General features: G+C 40.4%; 2 protein-coding genes and 1 non-coding gene across 3 annotated transcripts; all 3 read right to left on the bottom strand.

Annotated features, from left to right (window-relative positions):
- Positions 1–7,076: 7,076 nt before the first annotated feature.
- MCIDAS (multiciliate differentiation and DNA synthesis associated cell cycle protein) lies at positions 7,077–15,488 on the bottom strand. Its single transcript, XM_070935884.1, has 7 exons — positions 15,363–15,488; positions 14,390–14,468; positions 13,923–14,008; positions 12,378–12,450; positions 10,076–10,272; positions 9,081–9,191; positions 7,077–7,499 (listed from the first exon to the last, which is right to left on the bottom strand). The coding sequence occupies exons 1-7, from the start codon at positions 15,486–15,488 to the stop codon at positions 7,077–7,079; spliced, it is 1,095 nt and encodes a 364-aa protein (XP_070791985.1).
- Positions 15,489–17,344: 1,856 nt separating this feature from the next.
- LOC139313546 (U6 spliceosomal RNA) lies at positions 17,345–17,452 on the bottom strand. Its single transcript, XR_011600143.1, has one exon. It is a non-coding gene; the product is annotated as a U6 spliceosomal RNA (small nuclear RNA).
- A 3,938-nt stretch (positions 17,453–21,390) lies between these two features.
- Positions 21,391–25,497, bottom strand: CCNO (cyclin O). The gene is made up of 3 exons (XM_070935883.1): positions 25,162–25,497; positions 22,922–23,107; positions 21,391–21,870 (listed from the first exon to the last, which is right to left on the bottom strand). Exons 1-3 carry the CDS (start codon positions 25,495–25,497, stop codon positions 21,391–21,393), a joined length of 1,002 nt encoding a protein of 333 aa, XP_070791984.1.
- Between the last annotated feature and the right edge of the window lie 324 nt (positions 25,498–25,821).

The following is a 25,821-nucleotide window of genomic DNA, read 5'->3' as shown; positions in this document are numbered from 1 at the left end:
TTTCTCTTAGTGCCAAGGACAGGCATTCTGATTATGAAATATCTCATACTTTGTGTGCAATCAGTGGGGAAATCAAACAAAGGAACAGAACATATACTTGGAAATCCCCTTTGCTGTTGGGTTTTTTTGTCTACATTCCATACAATTCGCACCAACTAGATATTTGATTCATTGCGGTTCATTTTAATTTTTCAGAGATTTCTGATACAGTTACAAAGCATCCCGTTTTAAAATAATAGATCTTTTAATTCCAAAATGAGGTGTGAACTTCTCAGTTGAGCTGACTTCAGATGCCCTTGACTGTGAGATCTTGTGAACAATTCTCAAGAGCTGCTCACCAGTATCAAATCATATGTTTTCATATTTAATGAGTTTATGTGAACACAAACATATCGCCAAATTAGTTTTGGAGAAAAGAGTTTGGTAATTTGAGCAGGAACATGGACAGTTTCAAACCACAGCAGAAAGTTTAGTAACCATAACTAATGATGCATTATGAGCTATGGTGGCGCAGTGAATAGAATGCAGTACTGCAGGATACTCCTGCAGACTGTCAGCTGCCTGCAGTTTGGCAGTTTGGCTCAAGGTTGACTCAGTCTTCCATCCTTCCGAGGTTGGTAAAAATGAGGACCCAGATTGTTGGGGGCAATATGTTGACTCTGTAAACTGCTTAGAGAGGGCTGTAAAGCACTGTGAAGCGGTATATAAGTCTAAGTGCTATTGTTATTCCTAATGATGCTTACTCCATGCTAATTAGAAATCTAATCCCAATATTTTACAAGTTAATTTCAATTATCGCACTGAGCTAAATTGTAATACGAAACCTAAACATTTTGTTTTGCAAACCATGGTTTATAGAGTGTGCAGGCCATTATAAGCAGGTTTACTCAATATTCCAACCCTAGACTTTTAAACCCACACTAGTGCTCAAAAACGCAAGATGATAGTGTTGTATTGGGTGGATTTACATATTCTGCCCAACTACCGTATATTATTGTTTGGCTTTGGTTTAATGGGCATGTAAAACCAATCATTGTGTTTTATAACAGAAGCAGCTGAAAGGAGAGTTTTAAAAAAGTAAGATGTAACTATGATTGTGAGATTGAAAAAATCGACAAGACTTTGAGCATATGGTCACAACTGTCATTTGACATTTTCTGATCCCACTCCCGTGGTGTATATATTTGTAATTGCAAGCAAAAGTCAAATAAATCCAAACTCCAACCTTGGTAAGAAAAAAATACATATCAGACTGGAGTGTGCATATAAAAATACATATCTTATTTGCTTTTTTGTGGAAATTAAACATTAAAAATTAGTTTAATCTTTGACTATTTTATAAGGATAGCCTTATCCTGTAACAGGATCCTTATCCTGTGATCTTGTTCCTTCATCCTGCATTGAACTTTGTGATTGTATAGGTGATCTGAATTTACAAGTAGTCCTTGTTTAGTGACTGCCTTGTTTGGCGACCATTCATCAGTGATAAAAAAAATATGTGAGCAGTCCTCATTTGTATGATCTTTTGTAAAGCAAAGGAAAGCTAAAGTAAGATCATAGGCAGAGTCACAGTTTCACTTAGTGACCGCTTCACTAAGTGATTAAGTTGTGGGTCCCAGTTGTGATCACTTAATGAAGACTACCTGTATCTCAAACTACATAAGGTAGTTTACCTACAAAATCTGGCATTAGTTGTATCAGTGGTAAACATCAAGGGGGGTGGACAAAACAGCACAGAATTGACATCTTTGACATTTGTTATGGGTTTTATTTATTTATTTATTTATTTATTTTATTTAGTATTTGTTATTTTATATGTTATTTTGGAAGGTATCAAAAGCTGTAAAGTTTAGTTTAGTTTATTGTCATTGCACCATGTACTACAAAATCAAATGCCATCTTCAGTATACATTATAACTATAAAAATAGAAGTGGATAGAAGTGGCAATGTAAGGGAGGAGAATGAGATAGAGATGTAAGTTATTGACCTTTTATTATATTAAGATACACTAGCTGCCCATGCTTTTCAGAAATGAGAACAACTCTTCCACTCTTCCACCCACCAAGTTGCCAAGAGGAGGCGGCATCCATAAAAATTTCCATGGAGCCATTTCTCCTAACCTGAGTGGAACTCATGTTAAGTATGAATTTGTATCTGATGCACTTGATGCCAGTTGAGCTACAGCTCTGTCTGTTGATTAGATGCTGTGCCACACCAAAATTGGAATTAAAGAACCTTCAGGGTGCGTATTAGGATGTTTCATTGCTAGTGGATTCATTGTGGTCATAAAACAAATTACAATGCAGCCCCGCTAGAATTCATCTCTTGTAGAAAAGACAAGTGGAATGGATGGATTACATTTTCAAACTGTTACTAAGTGGATCTATATATTTTAGATGTTTGAAAGTTTAGTATAAAGAGGACTACTGGATTTGTAGAAAGAAAGATTTCTTTCCTTGTATTTCCAGTAAGAGCCACAGTGGCGCAGTGGTTAGAATGCAGTATTGCAGGCTGACTCTGCTCACTGCCAGGAGTTCGATCCTGACCGGCTCAAGGTTGACTTTGCCTTCCATCCTTCCAAGGTGGGTAAAATGAGAACCCAGGGGCAATATGCTGAGTCTGTCAACTGATTATAGAGTCCTGTAAAGCACTATGAAGCAGTATATAAGTCTAGGTGCTATTGCTATTTCCTTGAATAACCAGGTAAGAACACAACATTGTGCAACCACAAGGCTCTCTAAGAAAGCACAGGGGAAGGAGGCTTTTCACAAAGGATATTTTAAGCATCAAGATGTTTAAAGATGTGTATGGGGAGATAAGAGATTTCTTGATCAGCTTCTGAAATTTCAAAAGTAAGTGCCATCACTGTATCTGATCTAGCCAATATTTCTGTTGTTTTAAATGTGAAAAATTGTTGGATTCTTACAACGGATAAGTTCTTATAACAACATATAAATGCATACTTCACTTGACCACACGTGAGTAACTATCAAAACAAGAACAATTTTTTTAAAAAAAGGAATACTCCTTTCAAAGTGAAGGATTAATGTTAATACTGTTAATCTTTAATAAACAATGTTGACCTCTCTCTGTCTCCTGCCACTAACTCCACAATTTCCTAGATGAGGATCATGATAGACTACAGAAACAGTTGTTGCATATTTATTTATTTATTTATTTTATTTATTTATTAAATTAATTAAATTTGTTTGCTGCCCATCTCACCGCAAGGCAACTCTGGGTGGCTTACAACATTAAAATATATATTTGAAGGTGCTGATTATTTACATACGCCTAAGCAATTTTTAAACTTTAATTGCTTAGCTGTATGTCAGGTTTAAATATTTCTAAATGTTTTCCCTAATCTGGTTGCCTTTCAAATTAAAACTCCCAGATTCCCCTATCTGTATGACCAAGGATACAAAGCTGCAGACAAATGTAATGAAATTTGATTTTCTAGCTATGGTTATCAGGATAACAGCAAAGTCAAACTTTTTCCTACATTTAAAGATGAATTATAATGATAATTTAACTATAATTTTATTAGAGCCCTGGATGAGTTTATTACAAGTAGTCCTAACTTAGCAATCACACTGGAAACAGCAATTCAGTCATTAAGTAAAGCTGTCACTAAGTGAAACCACAGCTGTGCTGATTATCTTACTTCAGCTTTCCTTTGCTTTATAGACTTATCAAGATGGGAGGATTAGTAGCAAAGTTACTTTTTCATCACCGTCATAACTGTAAATCTCGTAACACTATGAAGCAGTCACTATAAACAAGGACTACCTGTCAAAACCATTTTTCTGAATTAATTTTAGCTTTCATCCCATAGATTAATGCTGTTTTCATACAATACACTAAGCCATTATTGGGTTAACCATAGTTTATTGAATAAAGAATTGACTGGGTTCATGTCACGTAAGTCAAAACTATACCAGATACAGCATGGTCCAGTGCACGGGTGTGTAATATGTAAGAGGACGGGTTTAAGGCTTGTATCTCTGAGAGAGCCATAAAATGCTATCTGATGATATTACCGCATTATTAGAAGGAGCCAGAATTGGGGGGGAAACAAATTTTTTTTTAGGAGTTGTAGTTGAAAATTGGAACAGAAGGTCCCAAATCACATCCATTCCAATTCTTTTTTTAAAAAAAGCATTGCCACTAGGTGAGCAATATATTGTCTATATTTCTGGAACCAAAACGAACACATAAATAGAATAATAGCCAAAGAAATTAGGAGAATGACAGCTATTTTCTTTTATGTAGAGAAGATTTTAAAGAACATAGCAAGTTTGCTATGATTAAAGGGAGAAAAACCCAAGACACATTGTTGATAACATTACAAATTAATTTAAAATATCAACCAATAGACAGCCATTTTGTCCTTTTCATAGGAAAACAAATTTGCATAAATCTATTATCATGCATAAAGATTTTACAGGGGGTATGGAAGAGACAGGATAATACCCAATGATGTTTCTGTCTTAAGTCCTTTATTTTTTAAAATGCTGGCTTTCAGCCTTCATATGCATAAGTAATATATTACTAGCTGTAAAATCAGAACAAGAAATTATTCCATTCTTCAATAATTGTTCACTGCCCTCTTCCTCTTACCACGTATCAATTAAACACATTTATGGCCTGATTTATTTCATATGGTGAGTTATAATGTGATTTCTTGAGCTTTGATGTGATACATCCAGTCAATTATGCCGTATTCTGTCAACCCTATCCTAAAAATCCAGAGTTTAGCCCAATTTATGAAACAGGCCAAGGATCATTATGTTCCAAAAACACATCTGCAGACTTTTATTTAATAAAATGTATTTTGTGTATAGGTGCAACATGATTTTGTAACTGTTAGGAATTCAGTTTAAGAACTAAATATTTTCCCTAATCTGGTTGCCTTTCAAATTAAAATTCAATTTAAAAGCAGAATCTTAGTCTGGAAAAATTCTATTCTTGAGCAATATTTTTGTATAACTGGAAATTTTCCCTTGAACAAGTACTATTTGAGCCAGGAGTGCTATTCAGAAGGTTCTGACAGGTTCTGAAGAACCAGTAGCGGAAATTTTAAGTAGTTTGGAGAACCGGCAAATACCACCTCTTGCTGGCCCCAGAGTGGGGTGGGAATGGAGATTTTGCAGTATCTTCCCTGCCACGCCCACCAAGCCACACCATGCCCACCAAGCCACGCCCACAGAACCGGTAATAAAGAAATTTGAATTCCACCATTGATTTAAGCCCATAGCAAATAATGATGATGACAATGATGATGATGGTTAATCTAGATTGTTTGAGTCTATAAACCTACCTAGAACTTCTGATGGGATCTACAACAGCAACAACTGTCAAGATTTCTGGATTTTTTTCCTATACATAATGTCACACTTCTCTCACTATCCACTTGAAAATTTCATTTATACTGCCCTTCATAGGTAATTTTCCTGAAAATCCCTCTCTCCTTAGTCAAACCTATGAACATTATAACCTTGATAAACAGAGAGATGATTACTTGAAAAAAAGATATTCTCCCTATCAGGAGAAAAGGTTGGGTCCATTCAAGTAGTGTTTGAAGAAAACAAAAGGGTTGTGTACATCAGTACAGCAAATATTTCTATAATGTGGGATTGAAAAATGTGCCATGGAATGAATTATCATACACTACCTGGAATTATGTGAGGAGGTATTGTTTTGCTTTGCAAATCTACCTTGATAGCAATCACCATCAAGGAAAGCATTCAAATCTTCAGATGGACTATTCAACTTTGCCCAGCTACTTCTAAACATTTATGCTTTTCATTTTTTGTGCACACATATGTGTGTGCAGAGAAGACCATCAAAAATCAGCAAGCAGCTACAACAAAGGGATTTATTTATTGGATTTATGAAGCTACCTAATCATCAAATGATGGAAGGATGCTTCACTTGAACTTTGAAACTTTGTACGGGTATACCATATATTTGGCAGCTAACTCTACAAATTAGCCTTAAAACCAGTGGTGGGATTCAAAAAAATTTTACTACCAGTTCTGCGGGTGTGGCAGGGGAAGGATAATGTAAAATCTCTATTCTCACCCCACTCCAGGGGAAGGATACTGTAAAATCTCCATTCCCTCCCCACTCCAGGGGAAGGATACTGCAAAATCCCCATTTCCTCCCAATCAGCTGGGACCCAGGAGGCAGAGAATAGATGAGGCGGGGCCAATCAGAGGTGGTATTTACCGGTTCTCCGAACTACTCAAAATTTCCGCTACTGGTTCTCCAGAACTGATCAGAACCTGCTGAATACCACCTCTGCTTAAAAGTATTTCAGTCAATAAGCCTAAATATCCATTCTGTGAGACACTTGTGCAAAATCAGGAGCTCTTTCCAGAGAGGAAATCTCTTGCACTGGCATTGTTAGATGTCTCTAGGGACAAAATCTTTTGAAGCAGTATGAGAAATAAACCTCCAGGCATCTGTAAGGTAAAGTAAAAAAAACAGCAGAAAGCAGTGAGAAGAGAGAAGTTACTCTAGCTAGAAGACAAAAAGACACGAGATGCAGCTTTAGAAGAAGTTGCTCTTCTGAGGTGCTTGAAGAAAAGAACAATGATGATCGTGTGGAGGTAGAGGGAGTAATCTGACATCATCAAACCAAACTATGCTATGAAAGCCAACTTTGACTGGCATTGCCAGTCAGCAATTAAAAAAAAAAAATCAAGCAGCTATTGCTAAAGTATATCTAATCGGTTTTGACCTTGGATCATTTAGGTAATTCAAGTATTGAGACCAGGTAGGTGATAGAATAGCACCGTAAATATCCTTGCAGTGGGAGAGGGGATAATATGCCTCCATACAATTGACATGCCACCCCTTTTTAGTGCATAAAATAAAGCAGAGTTTCAGTCCCACCATCAAGGCCACTTTTTTTGATCCTCCTGCATGGACAATCCTAACAGGATTTGGTTTTTTTTCCAATGAACTTTTCTTGACTTCTGTGAGCCATCTATAACACACCGCACCACTTTATAAGTGAGCACGAATAGGATTTTGGCAAGTGTAGTTAGCTGATTGCTTCCCTCTTCAATCAGCTGGGGACCCATCTAAACTTGTAGCCCCCAGTGGCTGTCCTAACAGTAAAAGCATTGCCTTGTGGAAAGGCCAGTGTCCTAATGTTACAGTGCTCTTTGATGGACGTCTTGAAGGACACCCCTTCCTCAAATTCACTGCCACTTAAGTCCAGGGAACTATGAGTGCTGCACGTCTGCAGCCCATGGAAAGCTCCGTACATGTGGATGGCTTCATTCTCTCCACGAGGACGCTTTGGGCCTCTGTCGTCATCAATGGACTGCAGGGCTGCATTGCATTTTTCCGATATTTCCCTTAAGATTTCATCCACTTCCATGTCCTCCTCAGGCTCAGGAACTGACATCTGCTCAAGGCTTCTCTTGCTGGGGCCACAGCTGAGGGAAAGGTCAGCACTGTCTTTGCTCTGAGGGAGCATCAATTTCTGCCAACAATCAAAAGCACAAATGTTGGAAGACATTAGCTGCACATGATGCTTGCTATTTTATCCCCTAACACACTACATTGCTAAAATTGCTCGTACACTAAAAACAAGTGGAAAATAATTCATTTGGGTACATAGTCATATTTGAATTTTTGTGGGGAATCTCATAAAATGGCTGCCATGGGTGAGGGCTTGTCATTCACAAAATCAGCACATCGAGATAGGAAATCCCATGATCCATTGTATACTTTCCCTAACCAGTTAATATTGTTTATTAGGCACAACACATAATCACAAACCAAACAGTGGGCCATAGCCACCCACCATTTGCTTTCTTTAAGAATATATATAGAGCAAATCAAAATGATGCTGGAGTTTGGTGTCTCTGAAATAGACCAGATCAGGAAACAGACAGGATTATAGGGATGATATTTTATTTTTGTATCATATAATACATAATCATGAAAGCCTACAAGAGTTTCTCATTCATTCACTCATTCATTCAATCAATCAATCAATCATTTTCTATTTATATAACTGCCCACCTCACATATGACCCTTTGCTCATCTTATTCCAAATAGAATCAAGACAGACTTAATTTGAGTTTCTTTCTCATGTTTTCCCCTTTCCCAGTACTAAATTGCTGTTTTTCCTCCCTAATGCCCTTCTATGCATTCCTGGATAATTTATTTATTTATTTTCATTGCTATAGCTGCCCATCTCAGGTAAGTGACTCTGGGCATTGTAAAGTCCTAAAAACAATTTAAAATACAGTATAGTACTGTATAAAGATAAATACATATGGTGGTCAAGGAAAACTATCATTATAAGTGTCCATATGGTCAGGAAACGGAACCCTTCAAACATTTGGGGGCCCAGACCTAAGCAGATAACCAGATCTTCAAGGCCTTATGAAAAGTCACTAGGATCAGGGTCATCCTAACCTCTGAAGAGAGGATATTCCAGAAGGCAGGGCCTGTGGCAGAGAAAGCATATCTCCTAGTTCCTGCCAGATAACAGAGTTGCTTTGTTTCTTTTTTTTTTTTTCATGTCATCATTAATCTCTGATTTTATGCTTGGAGAATATAAAGTAAAGGTAAAGGTTTCCCTCGCAAATATGTGCTAGTCGTTCCCAACTCTAGGGGGCGGTACTCATCTCCATTTCAAAGCCAAAGAGCCAGCTATGTCCAAAGACGTCTCTGTGGTCATGTGGCCGGCATGACTAAACCCCAAAGGCGCACGGAATGCTGTTACCTTCCCACCAAAGGTGGTCCCTATTTTTCTACTTGCATTTTTTACATGCTTTCGAACTGCTAGGTTGGCAGAAGCTGGGACAAGTAACAGGAGCTCACCCCGTTACGCGGCACTAGGGATTCGAACTGCTGAATTGCCGACCTTTCGATCGACAAGTTCAGTGTTTTAGCCACTGAGCCACCACATCCCCTTGGAGAATATACCAGGGGTTTAACCCGAGTGTTTTTTGATGAGTTATGTGAAGCTATTTTGACCATAAAAATAACTTTGCTTTATGACAGTATGACCACCTAAGTGGTACAGAAGTGACCTTCTTCAGCACTTACATCTAGCACAGAAGCAAGCTGTTTAGCTTGGCTGGCTAATTCTTTCAGCTGGATATTTCTCTCCTTCAGAGAAGCAATTTCTTCTTGCTTTTGGGTCAATGTCTCTTGTAGCTGTTGGGAATGAAAATGGTCAGGTAGGAATCCTGAGCACAGAATATTTCGTCAAAGAAATGTTGACAAGAACCAAACTTTGTGATCTATCCCTTCCTTTCTCTCCTCTACGCCTGAAAATTTTTTTTTTATTTTTTAATTTAATTTTTTTTTATTTTTAATTTTTTTTAATTTTTTTTTAATTTGATTTATATGCCGCCCTTCTCCAAAGACTTATATTGCTAAAGTGATTCATTGCTTAATTTTAATGAATGGCAGTTAAATTCAAGTTTTTTAACCTATATTTTTAAACTGCACATTAAAAGATTAGCCCACAACATACAAATCAAAAAATAACTGAAATTCCAGAGGTGGGTTTCAGCAGGTCCTGACCAGTTCTGGAGAACCGGTAGCGGAAATTTTGAGTAGTTTGGAGAACCAGTAGTAAAAATTCTGACTGGCCCCGCCACCATCTATTCTCTGCCGCCCAAGTGCCAGTTGATCAGGAGGAAATAGGGATTTTGCAGTAACCTTCCCCTGTATTGGGGAGGGAATGGAGATTTTACAGTATCCTTCCCCTGCCACACCCACCAAGCCACGCCACGCCCACCAAGCCACACCCAGAGAACCGGTAGTAAAAAAATTTGCAACCCACCATTGCTCTCTTCCTATTAATTACAGTAAAGCTGCCATATCTGGGGTACCAAAACCTGCACACCACTAGAGAGAGTAACAAGATAGGGAAAATACTTTGCTTCCATCTGAGAGTTACCTGGATTTTTTTTTCATCTCAGTAGGAGGCTCTTATTATTCATCTTGCTGCAGTGCTCAATGCATTACTGTTCGAATGGCTTGCTGCTAAGTAAATGCCTAGCTTGCTTTTCATAGCCATTCGCTCTTCATACCTGATTATTTTCCACAAGTGCATCCCCCAGCGCCTTTTGATTTTGATCTGCCAATTCTTTCCAGTACTGCTCAGTGGACAAGAAACTCTCTAGGTTTGGATCAATTTGAATAGGTTTCTGGAGGCAGGGACTGGGGGGGCTTCCATTATCCACAGGGAAAGGAAAATCCAACAGAGGAGCCATCAGAGGGGAAGGATCTGGAGAAGAATAGGAATAAAATTATATAGTTGGTTGACTCCATTTATATTGCTGGCATGTGCACAATGTAGCTAGGGAGCAATTAAAGCTAAATTAAGCACAGAGCAAATAATGTTGGAAATAATGTCAGCGAATCTCAAAAAACAGCATCGGGTTGCAGACAGTTCTTTCCAGAGGTTTGAAATGTTGTCTTGAGATGAGCATTAAAATTAAGCTAAAGGCTACAGGTTATTCAGCTATAGTATGATTAAGCAGCTATTACCCCATTTGGTTTTTTTATCATATTTTTTTTCAGTTTAAATTCCTTCACTCAAAAAGAACTCTTACCAATGCAAATAGTCCTCAACTTGTGACTACAATGGAGTCCAAGATTTCCATTGCTAAGCAAGACAGTTGTTAAGTAAGTTTTGCCCTGTTTCATGACTGTTCTTGCCACAGTTATTAAGTGAATCACTGCAGTTTATTAAGTTAGTAACACGGTTGTTAACTGTATCCAGCTTCTCCATTAACTTTGCTTGTCAGAAGGTCACAAAAGGTGATCACATGACCTTTGGACACTGCAATCATCATAAATGCATGCCTGTTGCCAAGCGTCTGAATTTTAATCACATGATCATGGGGATTCTGCAAGGGTGGTAAGTATGAACAACCGTCATAAATCCCTTTTTTCAGTAAAAATCCTTTGTAACTTTGAATTGTCACTAGACAAATTATTGTAAGTTGAGTATTACCTGTAGACATGAATCTACACCCCTGCCAGTAGAACTTGATTTTCATCCACAGTGGAGTCAAGAGCAGTTGGAAGGACAAGTAGATTATAAAGGGAAAGATTATCCTAAATATTTCAGGGGTTTGCCACTAGAGGGCATCAGATTAGGAAAATTTAATTTAAAGCACATTTCCCTAAATTTAAAATAATTTTTGCCAATTGTTAAATGGATCATGTGAGCAAGTTCCCCTGTGCCCAGTAGGGTCTACTCTAAAGTATGCATGCATAACTTTAAAATGGGAGCAAATGTTAAGGAATTACTAATTTATTTAATTTATTCAAATAGAATAGAATAGAATTCTTTATTGGCCAAGTGTGATTGGACACACAAGGAATTTGTCTTGGTGCATATGCTCTCAGTGTACATAAAAGAAAAGATATGTTCATCAAGAATCATAAGATACAACACTTAATGATAGTCATAGGATACAAATAAGCAATCAGGAAACAATATCAAATCCCACCTTTATTATTTTTTACAAATAATTCAAGACAGCAAACATATCCAACATGCCTTCCTCCTCCTATTTTTCCCACAACAACCTGCAATATAAATTTACTAACAACCATACACAGGAGGAATTTGATTGGAACCACAGAAATACAGAAAGTGGGTGAGAGATTTCCATTGATTAAAAAGATTATACCTTGCCCTGAAACAGGCAAAATCTACAGATAGCTCTCTATTCACAGGCCTCTAGTTTCTTTGCTTTTAGCCTAAAGTAATTCTGATACAAAAAAAGATCTAATGTATTATAAAGTAAAGCTGTAGTACTCAGTTAATAAGAATTTGGAAGCAATTTAGAGTATTTAATTAAATGCTCCTCCATATTTCGGCACAATGGTTTTTCTATGTATAGAAGATGAGCTCAAAAAATATCAGTGCAAATGAAGTGTGTATATGGCAAGTATTATTTTTCAAAATAAAAATAATTTTCCCTTCATTTCAAAGAAATGTGATTTAATGAGATGGGTCCATTGTTTATAATATCTATTCTTTCTCCTGGTCTTTTAATAAATAACAATGTTAAAACTGTGGGAGGTTCTTTTTAATATTTTTATTGTTTTTTATTGTTAAAAAACAATAATTTTTTATTGTTGCCATCCAGAATCATATTTTGTAGATGGTTGGCCATACTGTATACGCATGGCAAATAAAAATAAATAAGCAAGGCCAAATAGAATGCAAGGTGGCTTTACAACCAAGTAGGCATACATGACATATGCAATGCATGGTCAATAAGTGAAATGAATTCTTTAATCAAGCAGTAGGCAGCCCATTGAAGAAATTCATAGAAAGGTTTCAAATGTTAATTAAACTCTCTGCATACTTGCCAGATAAGAAGTTATCCACGGCATCTCGAAACTCCTGGAAATCAAAGTCGTCCTCGGGTTGCAAGGAAGGGCTCTGAAAAAGTATAAAAGAAACGAGCCCATTAGGGAAACTTTTCTCCCGAAACATCTTCTGACGTTTTTTCCCCCCACGCGTAATAAACATCTTCACGCGCACCTGCAAATCCACTGGCCACCCCAGGCAGCGAAGGGAACAAGCTCGCACTAACATTGCTGCCAAAGGAAAAGAAGGATGATGTTGGACTGTCACGGCCGTTAAGGGCAAGGGAATACCTATGGAGGTATTCGCTGCTATACACCGGTTTTCTTTCGGGGAGAAAGTTGGATCCCTCGCCCTTGCGGATTTCACGCATTAGGCGCTACCATCACAGGCGATGCTTCGCCCTTACGTGCCATATCCTGATTCTAATTGGCTAGATTGCGCGAGCCAATCGCATTCTTCCAACCCGGGCATTTCTCTGGTACTGAAAGCAAGCGAATCCGCGCGAGTTTCCTTTTCCAGTGGCCGTGGTTGGCTGACTAGGTTGTGCCCCCGGGTCACGTGAACACCGCCCTTGGTACTTATTGCATCAGGCTAAGCTGCCACTTTATAAAATTGCTGACCAGCCTCTCTTGAGTCCGGAGATGGGTCTGGTTTTTCTTTGAAGATGTTTCGCTTCTCACCCAAGAAGCTTCTTGGACCAGCTTTTTGGATGAGAAGCGAAAGGTCTTCAAAGAAAAACCAGAACGTCCCAATTGCAGAGGTGGGTTTCAGCAGGTTCTGACCAGTTCTGGAGAACCGGTAGCGGAAATTTTGAGTAGTTCGGAGAACCGGTAGTAAAAATTCTGACTGGCCCCGCCCCCATCTATTCTCTGGCTCCCAAATCCCAGCTGATCGGGAGGAAATGGAGATTTTGCAGTAACCTTCCCCTGGAATGGGAAGGGAATGGAGATTTTACAGTATCCTTCCTCTGGAGTGGGGCGGGAATGGAGATTTTACAGTATCCTTCCCCTGCTATGCCCATCCAGCCACATCCACAGAACCTGTAGTAAAAAAAAATTGAAACCCACCACTGCCCAGTTGCCTCTTGGAAAAAGCACCTTTGGGACAACCATGACCTGGATGACTGAGAATCTCCACAGACTTTTTCTGGTATGTTTCTCAACCTCTAAAGATCACCCACGGCTCTGGAATCTTCTAATGATCTCCCATCCAAATATTATCTAGATTCTAGATGGACCCCATCAGCAACCAGATCAAACACCACTTTAGTTTTTGGAAATAGCCAAAGTCGGCTATCTGCTGCCATCTGGAGGATTCCTAAGGATGAGGTCCAGGTTTCTAAACAAATCCGTGCAGGTTAATGGGAGGTCGCTTTCCCTAGTGGGAATGAATCCCAAGCACTGCACCGGGACTACTTCTTTCACAATTGCAAACCGCGACGAGGGAAATATCCTCACTCTAATGTAGCTAAAATAGCCGGTATAAATGCGTGGTTCAAGTCACGCCTGTCTAAAATCGCCGGTGGGCAACGACTATCGATTTACCTGCTGAAGAGCGGCGTCTGTAGAAGCTTCCCGCTGAAAGGCTGAGGTGCAGTCCGCTAAATCTTGCCAATCGATGGTAGCAAAGGCTAAAAGGGAAACCACAATCATTAGAAACCAACTTTAAAGGCTGACAGACGTGTACGAGAGGCAGTGTGCAAGGAAAGCTAGGCTGGCGTTTGGCGAATCGCGTTGTTTGTTTGTTTGTTTGTTTGTTTGTTTGTTTGTTTGTTTGTTTTGCTATTGTAGCAGACGATTAAACTAAAGAAGCGTCATTTCTTCCTGAATAATTATCAGCCTCAAAAGCTGGGGTTAAAAAAAAAAAGATACAGGTGGCGAAAGGGGCAACTGTGATGAATGTGTTAATAACAAGGTGACTAGAAAGATCGTTGATGTGTGTGAGTGAGTGTGAGCGTACAGTGCCTGAACGTATCTTCAAGCTAGAAAGGAAGATTGCAAACCGAACTCACCAGCCTCTATTGAGTCCGGAGATGGGTCGTTATGAATAATTATGGGGCAGCTTCTGGGATGCAAGATCTTCCGTGGCACCTGCGGGCAAACAGTTGCAAACAAAAACGTTAAACTTTTTCAGGCAGACTGGGCACCTGTGTCTGCCTCAGGGAACTCAGGGTCTCTTACTTCTTAAACTGGGCTGCCCGATCTCTGCACAACAAAGCTTTACTTTTGATTGAGTTTGTATTGTGCAAGGGCATCTTTATCCTCTTTTTAAACTTAGAGCCCTGGTAGCGCAGCAGACTAAAGTACTGTTATTAACATCAGCTGCCTGCAATTACTGCAAGTTCAAATCTCACCAGGCTCAAGGTTGACTCAGCCTTCCATCCTTTCTAAGGTAGGTGAAATGAGGACCCGGTTTGTGGGGGCAATAAGCTGACTTTGTATAAAATATACAAAAGTATGAAGGCTATTGCTTAACGCATTGTAAGCCGCCCTGAGTCTTCGGAGAAGGGCGGCATATAAATCAAATTAAAAAAAAACTACACACACACATACTATATCATATATATACCTATATGATATAGGTATATAGTTCCTGTCCTTTCTGTTATTTTACTCATGTCATATAGATATAGACATATATATATAGATGATATAGAGATAGATGATATAGAGATAGAGATAGAGATAGATGTATGTAAAATAACCGAAGGCACTGGAGCCTGAATTTCTCCCTATGACACTTTCCTCCAATATCAGATGACTGGCGAAGGCAAGCAACTCTGCACATGCCCAGAGATGCTCGCTTCCTTATCAGTTTCCATCTTCGAGTGATCGAATGAGAAATCCTGGCTTTTTTTCTGGTCCAAAACATGCCCTTGGTTTAACCACTGGGCGACGCTGTCTCCCGTCCTTCAGAGAGAGCGAGCGAGCGAACGGGAGAGACGCTTCTGCTGTTCGCGAGGTCTGTTTTCCCAGCAAACGCACCTTTCTCTCTACTTTGCCCGTCTTTTTGCCCAACCTGCCGGCCAAATCTTGCACCCTGTTGGGACAGAGGCTGCCGCAGGCTTGCCTGACGCCGCCACCGCCGGCTCCGCTATCGCGCTTTTGCATGGCGACTCGCCCACCCAGAGAACGCGTCGCCTGATCGCTTGGCTTGGAGCGGTCTGGCCGCGGTTGGGGAGCCCGGCCTTCTCTCTGGGGAAGAGAGAGAGCCGAGGGGAGGCGGGCCGGCTGCAGTTTGAGCGCCAGAGGTGGCGCCTTTACCTTGGCACACACCAGCATGGCAACAAGGGAGCCCAGCCTCATCCCTCCGTCCCTCCTCTTCCAGCCCTTTCCCCGCTCCGCCCGGAGATTAGGCTTCATCGCCGCCGCCGCCGCCGCCGCTGAGCCTCGGAGCAGACGAACGAAATTGCGCCCTTTCTCTGCTTCTTGGCGCCCCCGGCCAACCGACCAGCGCGGCTGGAGTCCTTTTGTCATAACTCACCGCAGCCCCATCGGTGATGAAGGGCAATCCAAACCTAGGCTCTCCATGTCTCCGTGTCCCTGAACATAGGCAGAGAGCTTTTTTTGGGGTGGGGTGGGGTGGCTCTCTGGCTAACAGCCCCCGTCCTACTTTCTAGTCCTTTGGGAAGCGATCTCAAGGATCGCTTAACACGATCTCAAGGATCGCTTAACACGATCTCAAGGATCGCTTAACACGATGCCCGGGTTAAGTGTTCAGATTATGCGAAGTGTAAAGGCAAGTTAGAAGTTACAAGACTTTGCTGTCAGAATGTCAAATGGAGATTCTCAGTCATCCAGGTCATGATTTGGCAAGAGGCAACTGAAGAAGCTTCCTGGATGAGAAGGGAAAGGTCTTCAAAGAAAACCCAGAGAGTCCAGTTGCCTCTTGCCTCTTGCAAAAGCCCCTTTTGGGACAACCATAACTTGGTTTGTTGTTAGAAGGTAAAAGCCTCCATGAAACCTTTTAGCCACATCACACAAGATTGATTGATTGATTGATTGATTGATTGATTGATTGATTTACTTACTTACTTACTTACTTACTTACTTACTTACTTACTTATTTATCCACATCCACTTATTTATTTATTTATTTATTTATTTATTTATTTATTTATTTACCGGTAAGATCCCACAGAGTTGGTCTCCTCTGGGGGTCTCGTCAGCTAAACAATGCCGGCTGGCGGGCCCACGGGGGAGGGCCTTCTCTGTGGCTGCCCCAGCTCTCTGGAACCAGTTACCTCCTGAGGTCCGGACCACCCCCACCCTATTGGCCTTCTGAAAAGCGGTGAAGACCTGGTTTTTCCGGCAGGCCTGGGGCCGTTAATCTCGCTGTTGCGATCTTGTGAGATCCGGCCATGAATGGTGTGAATGAGTTTTAATGTTTTAATTTTTAAATGTTTTTATAATGGTTTTTTAAATGCATTGTAAGCCACCCTGAGTCTTCGGAGAAAGGCAGCATATAAATTGAACTAATTATTATTATTATTATTATTATTATTATTATTATTATTATTATTATTAATCTATCTATCTATCTATCCATTTATTTATCCATTTATTGACTTTTTGGCCTTGATTTATTGACTTATTTATTTATCTATCTATCGATTTGATTTGTGTGCAAGTCCACCTTGCCTAATCTTGGCCATGCCTGCCCCCAGGAATTGTGATAGGGGTAAGGATCCTGTGGTGGTACTGTGGAAAACCGTTATATTTCAGGGAGTTTAGTGACAGATTTTGATTTCTCCTTCATGTTAAGAAAACTCTAAAAGTTCAGAATTCCTTTTTTTTTTTTTTTTTTAAATGCACAAATCCCATAAATGGGAACTTTATTAAACTAGCAAGATAAACTCAGAAATGTATAAATGGTCCGTTAAATACATCCAGTTCATTTTTACATATACTTTTATATAGAAATTTACTTACAGTTTCCAAACATGTAACATTTAAATTATTTTCTCAAAAATATGGAACGCTTCACGAATTTGCGTGTCATCCTTGCGCAGGGGCCATGCCATCTGAACCATGTTGAATGTGCTTCATTTTTATTCTTGCTTGATGAAATAAGGAAAGGAGGGGGAGGAATCTTCACACAACTGTATACAAGTAGTCCTCGATTTGCAAGTCTTTGAAATTACGAGGGACCTACCTAGGGGTACTTGCAATCTGAATTGGAAGTTCTGACAGCTAGGCAGATCCCCCCTCCCCCTTGTAGTAATCAGACCACATGCTGGACACTCAGCAACCGGCCCACACTTATAGTATTTGCAACGCCCCTCAGTCACATAACCGCATTTTATGGCAATTTTATTGCAAACCAGCATTTACTTCTGGTTTTCAGCAAAACTGGCCCACAGAGAACCATTTAACAACTGTGGTGTTTACTTTACAACCTCGGTGGTCACTTAATGACCATCACTAAAAAGGAAGTAAAATCAGATCATGTAATGGGCAGGCTCCATTAAGGCTCCATTAAGGCTCCATTAATCAAGGACTAATTGATTTTATTCTCAGAACTTTTGTTTTCTATCCCAGAGTTAAACACCTTTCATCAAAGTCAGGTCCTGAAGTCTTATTATTACAGAAGCAAGGACCAGATTTCAATAAAAATCCTACTACAGGTAGTCCTCGATTTATAACAGTTCATTTAGTGACCGTTTGAAGTTTCAATGGCACTGAAAAAAGTGACTTATGACCATTTTACACACTTATGACCATTGCAGCATCTCCAGGGTCATGTGATCAGAATTCAGATGCTGTGCAACTGGTTCAGCTTTATGATGGTCGCAGGGTCCCAAAGTCATGTGATCATCTTTTGCAATCTTCTGACGAGCAAAGTCAATGGGGAAGCCAGATTCACTTAACAGCCGTGTTACTAATTTAACAACTACAGTGATTCACTTAAGAAATGTGGAATGAAAAGTCGTAAAATGGGGCAAACCTCACTTAGCAAATTTCTCACTTGGCAACATAAATTCTGTGCTCAATTATGATTGTAAGTCGAGGACTACCTGTATTGGCCTTTGAGCTTTGGTACAAGTGTGCCTCCTGGCCGTTTTGGGATAGCTTTTGTTATTGAGACTCCCAGTGGTTTTAGGGAGAGCATCTTACTTGGTGTGTTATGCTTTTAAGTTTCTGTTTCTGCCTACTAAGGTTATTAATGAAGCTGAAAATGCCCTTACCTACTGTTGTGCTCATTGTCCTGGATCCTCATGGACTGGCATGTGGCCACTCCTATCAGTGGTGGATTAAGGCTCACTGTTGCCCTAAGAAATAACAAATCTTGGTGCCCCCCTCCTTTGTACATACTGTACCAGTGGTGGGATTCAATTTTTTTTACTACCGGTTCTGTGGGTGTGGCTTGGTGGGCGTGGCATGGCTTGGTGGGCGTGGCAGGGGAAGGATACTGTAAAATCTCCATTCCCACCCCACTCCAGGGGAAGGTTACTGCAAAATCTCCATTTCCTCCCAATCAGCTGGGACTCAGGAGGCAGAGAATAGATGGGGGCAGGGCCAGTCAGTGGTGGTATTTACCGGTTCTCCGAATTACTCAAAATTTCCGCTACCGGTTCTTCAGAACTGGTCAGAACCTGCTGAAACCCACCTCTGTATGGTACAAACGAAACCAAATTGAGGCTAGATAGGATTAGGAATCCCCTTTACTGTGTTTAACAGTCTAGCTACTCACATCATGTATAATATATGGCTGCCATTGTTCCCAATAAAATGTTTTAGTTTAGTTTTATCAATTTTTTTTTTTACAAATCTTCATTGGTGGGTTTTTTTCTATCTCAACTTTGTGGTGCCCCCTTTGGGCCTGGTGCCCTAAGCAGGTGCTTAGTCTGCTTAATGGTTAGTACACCACTGACTCCTATTACCATCCCATGCCATGTTCTCTGAAAGTAGCCTGCTAACAAGATTTCTTTGTGCCGGACTTCATGCTAAGGAAAATTTTCTGAAATTTGGAAAATATCGTTGAAAACTCATCTCTTCTCCCCCCTCCCCTTTACCCAGCATGAATATTGAAACATTTTTTTCATTCTCTGTGTTTTATTGACTTTTTAAATCATCTTAACAGTATTATTTTATTATTTTGTTTTTCTGTATTGCTTTGGAATACAGGAAGGAAGGCACATTTATAAACTATTTTTATGGGCTACCCTAAAAAAGAAAGATGAATTATTAGCAGGAAGTTAACACCATAGAGTTGGAACTTAATAGGGACAAAACAAAATGCAATCTTAAAGGAGAGAAAGGCAGTGCTTCCTTTTACATGCCGTCCATCACTGTCAGTCTTGTTTTACCAGAGCATTGGGTGGTGGTGTGTTGAAAAGAAGAACTAAGAAATTGTTGGGGCTTGCCCGTGTACAGCAGAAAAGGTATCACAAAAGGAAGGAGTAGTGGATGAAGACACACACATACAATACTTTTTGATGTTTTACAGTAGATGACTCTCTTTCCATAAGTTATAATAGTAAAGGTTTCCCCTGCCCAGTCTTGTCCAACTCTTTGGAGCGGTGCTCATCTCCGTTTCCTAGCCGAGGGAGTCAGTGTTGTCCGAAGATACTTTCCATGGTCATGTGGCCAGCATGGCTATATACCAAGATGCATGGAACGCTGTCACCTCCGGCTGAGGTGGTACCTTTTTATCAACTCACATTTGCGTGCTTTTGAACTACTAGGTGGGCAGGAGCTGGAGCAAGTAACGGGAGCTCATCCTGGTGCGCAGAGCTTGGGTTTCTAACCTGGGTTATCAGTTTTCCAGCCGACAAGCCTACTGTCTTTAACTGTTGAGCCATCATGCTCTTTCATAAATTATAGTTAGATCCTGAAGGTGCAGTTTCAAATATTACTGATTAAAGGGGAATCTACTTAAGACTTATATATGTGGGACTGTGGACTATATTATGAATGCAGCGGCCCGGATGGTTTTGTGCAGACCCTGGTGTGCACATGTATCACCTCTCCTGCGGGAGCTGCATGGGTTGCCGATTTGCTTCCGGGTGCAATTCAAGGTGCTGGTTGTCATCTTTAAAGCCTTTCATGGCTTGGGACCAAGTTATCTGAAGGACCATCTCTTGCCAGTCACATCTACTTAACCCATCAAAGCAGGGAGACAGGGAATGTTGCGGGTCCCATCCCCTAGGGAGATACACCTGGTGAAACCCAGAAGGGCCTTCTCCATAGTGGCCTCCTCTCTCTGGAACATCATCCACCCAGAGATTAGAATGGCCCCCACTCTAGCACTCTTCCGGAAGGCGCTGAAGACCTGGTTCTGCCAGCGAGCCTGGGGAACCCAGAGCGGGATGGAGCTCATTAAATAGCTCGCGTGAGATGCTCTCGCTGGGGCGGGGGTGATTTTATTATATTAATTTATTATATGACTCTTCTTTTATTAGTTTTATTATTTTTATATGAGGTTTTATAATCTGTAAGCCGCCTTGAGTCGCCATGTGCGAATAGGCGGCAATATAAATTCCATAAATAAATAAATAAAATAAATGAAACTGCTTCTTTTCTAAGTGCTTCTTTGATAAATTCATCTTTTTCATAAGAGGAGACAGAAAACAATATAACAAATCACAATTAATGTTAAAAGCTTTATTAGATAAACATCTTTATAATTTGGTTGTCCTTCCTATGGCTTCAAACTGAACTATCACTTTAATAAATAAAGTACCAGACATAATATACATTGTTTACAACTCTAGGCTATTAGTTAAAAGTCAGTGCAATATAAGTCTAGTGTGCAAAATAGAATCTGAAATTATCTGTAAAATATTAAAGAAGCTGCTCTTTGATTTTATTCTAAATCAATACCACAGCTTCTATTAATAAATATAAATACAGTATTAGAGATTATTGAGTAAATATACAAGGTGAATACTGTTATTTCAGAGGTATTGCAACTATCAGTGATCCTTCTATTTAGGAACTGGAACAAAACAGAAAACATAAACTTCCCAATGCATGGTCACAAATTTTAAATAGTTTTTGTTTGGTTAACTTATTTTTCTAAGTGCAGACACTGATCTGAAATCTCAGGAGGTAGTACCAAAGGCAAAGAGTCCTCATTTAAAGAGACCAGTAAATGTAACTTGTCCAAGCAGTCTTGTAAAACTCCCTCTGGATACTCACTTAAGTGCAAGTCCAGTGGTTTCTGGTGCTGCAACATCTGATCAGCCAGCCCCAAGCAACAGACAGCCAACAAGGAAGGCAAGTATTTGTTAAAGGCATAGTCGGCCAAGCTAAGCTCAGCCACACCTTTTGCCAGAGCTTTGGCATTGTTGGCTTCCCAAACATCAGCTTCACATGCTTCCATTCGCATATGGGTGAAGTGTTCTAGAAAAAAACTGATGGTAGGAGCTGACAGGTTGAAGTGAAGCTTGTTGAGAATGATGCACTCCAGGTTGCAGAGCTGCTGGCGAGAGAAAGTATCACAGCAAAGGGCCAGGAGCTGTTTCACCTTTGGTGGGTGCACTTCTACCTGTAAAACACACAAGCATAGAAAGCAATACATGGGAATTTAGGCAGAAGATATATCTTGGGATGCTCCCAGACTGTTGCAATACACCACTGAATACTGTTTTTTTCCAGTGATAAAGCTCTCTATGTTATTTCTTGTCACTCTTAATGTCATTAGTATCATATTTTTTTTCCAAAATTAAATTCATAAACTGGAAGATTAAAAGACACAATTAACTTGTTCAGATTAATGTAGATTTAAATGGCTTAATCTTGGCTGCAATGGCCTTTTTAAGGTATTGATTTCTGAAGCTGCAGCACACATCTCCACAGAGAGGGAGATTTGATTGGGAAATTATAAACATCGTAGTCTGGATACCAAGATGTTAATATGGTACGAAAGCTCTTGGTATCTTCCTTATCCATTTCCTGTGGCCCATCAGAATCTTTCTGAAAGACTCTAATTGATTATTCTCCCGTTTCTAGATGTTCTCTATGCTCAATTTTACTTCTTTAGAAAAAAAAATCTGACAGACTTTTTTTTGAGTCTGACTTAGGAGAGGTTTCTGAAGGATGGACTACAGGTAGTTACAAGGCCAAAGAAAAGACAGGAAATTTCTGTAATGAATTTTCACAATTCATGTCAGGCTTCGAAGCCAGTATGTTTATCCTCTGAAGTATGATATCCTGCAACAAGGCGGATGGAGGTGTTATGTTCTTTAACAATAGGCTGAGGCCAGTAGAACAACACTTGTTTGGCTGTTTTTTTTAAAATGAATTTAGGAAACTGAACAAAGGGACTGATGATTCAGGAGGGAATAGAGCAGTCTGTGATACGGTCCAACATAAAATTGCTTTTTGTGAACATAATTTCAATATTAGATGAACAAAGGAAAATCTAATGATCAGCTATATTGAGACTTCAGTAGCATTTTTGAACTTCCAATCACATACTTCAGACATTTCTCCTATTATAACTTAAATAAAGTTTGCTCATGTGCTCTCTTTTAACAGCAGCAAGTACCAATTGCAAGAAGAAGAGGAAGGAGAAGAAATTTTCTAGACCCTATTACCTGTTTGCAAGAGATGAAAAGTGAGGTGACTCCAAGGAGTTGAAAGCAGTCAGCAGCCACTGGGGTGGTTGTGAGAAAACGGTCTAGAGTGTTTACTGTCAGGCATAAGGATTCGAAAGAAAAGCCAAAATGTTTATGCACTGGAATGAGCCAGCTGATCAGTTTGCAACGGGCATCTGTAGTTATCTGGGGAGCCAATAAAAGAAGACGTTAGGATGCAAAAGAGGTATCACTGAAATCTACATGCAGCATAGAATACAATAGATTAAAATGTTAGTATGGAAGTAGTTCAAAAACAAGGGACTTTACTGCTTACTTCTGATTTCATGATTTAAAGTGCTTTGAGTGTGAATAAATGTGAATAATTGAAATAATGAATGCATTTGCATCCAAAAAACAGTTATTTGTATGTTTACAAAGTGGCAAGCATACAAAGGAACTACCATATATTAACTACCAAACAACTAACTGGTTGCAGGTTAGATTTTGCTTCTATTTTGCTTTTTTAAAAAGTAAAGATTTTATAATATTGTGCTATTACAAGGCTATGTAGCAGATATATCAATCTGGTCAAATTGGAATAAGAAATATAGGATTATTTATATTATAAGTGTAAACAGATAGGAATCTATGACCAAAAGAACAAATATGAGAACAAGAAAAAACAGAAATGCAGCCATGCTCCTGAGCATAGTAATTGCTACTAATTTACTAAAAATACTAATTGCAATCATATTTGATATTGTATTTATCAGTTATGTTTTTCAAATATGTTTGCAATTTATTGGGCTTTAGTTCCATTTGACTGTCATCCACATTCATTTTATGACTGGTCAGCTCCTGCCATGCTCAACTCTCTCCCTCCATTGCAAAACAACCAAGATACGCCCCAAAGGTGTTTTTTTTCAAGAGGCAAATGGACTTTCTGATTTTTCTTTGAAGATGTTTCGCTTCTTATCCAAGAAGCTTCTTCAGCTCTGACTGGATGGTGGGGAGTGGAAGGATTTATATTCTTTGCAGTCAGAGCTGAAGAAGCTTCTTGGATGAAAAGTGAAATGTCTTCAAAGAAAATAAGAAAGTCCAGTTGCCTCTTGAAAAAGCACCTTTGGGACAACCATGACCTGGGTGACTGAGAATCTCCATAGACAACCAAGATATATACATACAACAAAACAAACACATATTTACTCCCTTATTTAAGCAATTTAATTTTTTTAGTGAAAAAAAGTGTTCCTTCTTCTGTCCTTACTGAAAAAGCCATGTATGAAAGATATAAAGAAAACCCAACAAAGAATGGCACATGGCATGGAGAAAAAAATATTTAAAGTGCTTTGGAGGCATCAAATCACAATGTCAGTCATTCCCTACTGTTCAATAAGATCCCCCACTATCTTCATTAGGATGAATCACCAAGAGGTGTCTGAGAATTTAGAAACAAAAAGCAACGGATATCTAGTTTTATTAACATCTGATATGCATTTTTATGTCAAAGCAATATACCCGTTGTAAAACAGTATTATTAGAGCATAACTGCAGCATATCCGACAACTATGTTCAGACTATAATGCAGATGCAAACCGTAGTCAAAATTCCAAGAATACAAAAGATATAGCAGTCTGTGTGTAACAATGGAAGCAATTCATAAGGGATATATCTGAGTCAAAATACAATGCACATCTGGCATTCCTCCCCATATCACATCTAAGATAAAGATCCCTTGAAGCTCAGATCCTGCCCCATCACATCTTGCCTATCAGCCTCTCATCCAAATTTTCAAATGTCCCAGAAGCAACTCTTTTAAGAATGACTGCGAGCATCAAGATCAGTCTGTGTTTTGGATTCCTATCTTGGTGCAGGTGATGCACATCAAGGTTTCTCCCTAAACAAAATTGCATTCTGTGGAGGAAAAAGGAGGAGCATCCCGAACAAAACCTAGCGCTTTTACTCCCAGAATTGCTTTGTGTAAGGGTATATGTATTTGTGTGTGTGTGTGTGTGCATCTTTTGACTTATTAGTTCAATAGGTGACTTTGAATCCTCCACCACAGTATAAACTTAACGTTGGAAAAGTCCTTTCAGGATAGAGCAGAAAGGAGGAAGACTTTGGCCCGGGGGAAACTCTGCCCAGGCTTATGGTGGGCACATAGAAAAGAAGAACCGCGATCTCCTTCTGGGCCGAAGGGCGGACCAGGCTGGACAGCGACATGATTTCTCTTCCTCGGACCGCCCTTCTCTCCTTACTTGTGGCTGCTGCGCCAGCGGGTCAAACGGGTGGAACTTGCCCTCTAGCTCCTTTCGGAAGCGGTACCAGCTCTGCCCGTAGTCGCGGAAGATCTGCCGCTCCAGAGGGCGCATGGGCTCGCCGCGGCTGCGAAGCCGACCCACCGGAGGCGGCTTACTTTTCTTGACCGGCGCGCGGAGCTGGCGGCCGGCCACAGCGGCGTCTCCCGGGGGCTCAGGCCGATCCTCGGGGGTCACGTCCTTGTTCCGCCGCCTTTTGAGTGGAGGGTTTGGCCGCCCGCCCGGTGCCGGAGCCGCAGCCGCGACGCGCTCCTGGCTAATCCGTGTGATGACCATCCTGCGGCTCCGCGCTCCTGGCTGCCTCTTCGGGCAGCGCCGAGGCGAGAGGCGCGGGGTCGGCTATATGTTCGGCGGCGCTGCCCCGCCCCTGCGCCCGCCCGCCCGCCTGCCTGCCTGCCAGGGAGGCATTTCTCCCGTCGCCTCTTTCCCGGCTAAAGAACCGCTCTCGCAAGGCGCCCTGGGGCTTCCGAGCGGTAGCAGCAAGTCCCTCGGCCCCAGCGCGCGGGTGTCGGCTCCCGACCTCACGCCCTGGGAGGCGATTCTTGTCCTTCTGAGGAGGCGCCTGCCATTTTATCTGCCCTGGAGACGGTCGAAGGACCT

Source organism: Pituophis catenifer, unplaced genomic scaffold, assembly GCF_029215685.1.
Source record: "Pituophis catenifer annectens isolate HBS135680 unplaced genomic scaffold, rPitCat1.0.hap2 SCAF_2, whole genome shotgun sequence".
NCBI lineage: Eukaryota > Metazoa > Chordata > Lepidosauria > Squamata > Colubridae > Pituophis > Pituophis catenifer.
Note: the sequence above shows the minus strand (reverse complement) of the source record. Positions and strands in the feature narration are given on the sequence as shown.

Coding starts and splice junctions, on each gene's coding strand:
- MCIDAS (XM_070935884.1), bottom strand. CDS start 15,488: ATGCAAAAGCGCGATAGCGGAGCCGGCGGTGGCGGCGTCAGGCAAGCC. Junction 10,273..12,377: donor CGTGGATAACTTCTTATCTG/GCAAGTATGCAG, acceptor ATTCTTCTCCAG/ATCCTTCCCCTCTGATGGCT. Junction 7,500..9,080: donor AGCTTGCTTCTGTGCTAGAT/GTAAGTGCTGAA, acceptor GATTGTTGGCAG/AAATTGATGCTCCCTCAGAG.
- CCNO (XM_070935883.1), bottom strand. CDS start 25,497: ATGGTCATCACACGGATTAGCCAGGAGCGCGTCGCGGCTGCGGCTCCG. Junction 23,108..25,161: donor CGCTGGCGCAGCAGCCACAA/GTAAGGAGAGAA, acceptor TTGGCTCCCCAG/ATAACTACAGATGCCCGTTG. Junction 21,871..22,921: donor TTTTCATCTCTTGCAAACAG/GTAATAGGGTCT, acceptor TGTGTTTTACAG/GTAGAAGTGCACCCACCAAA.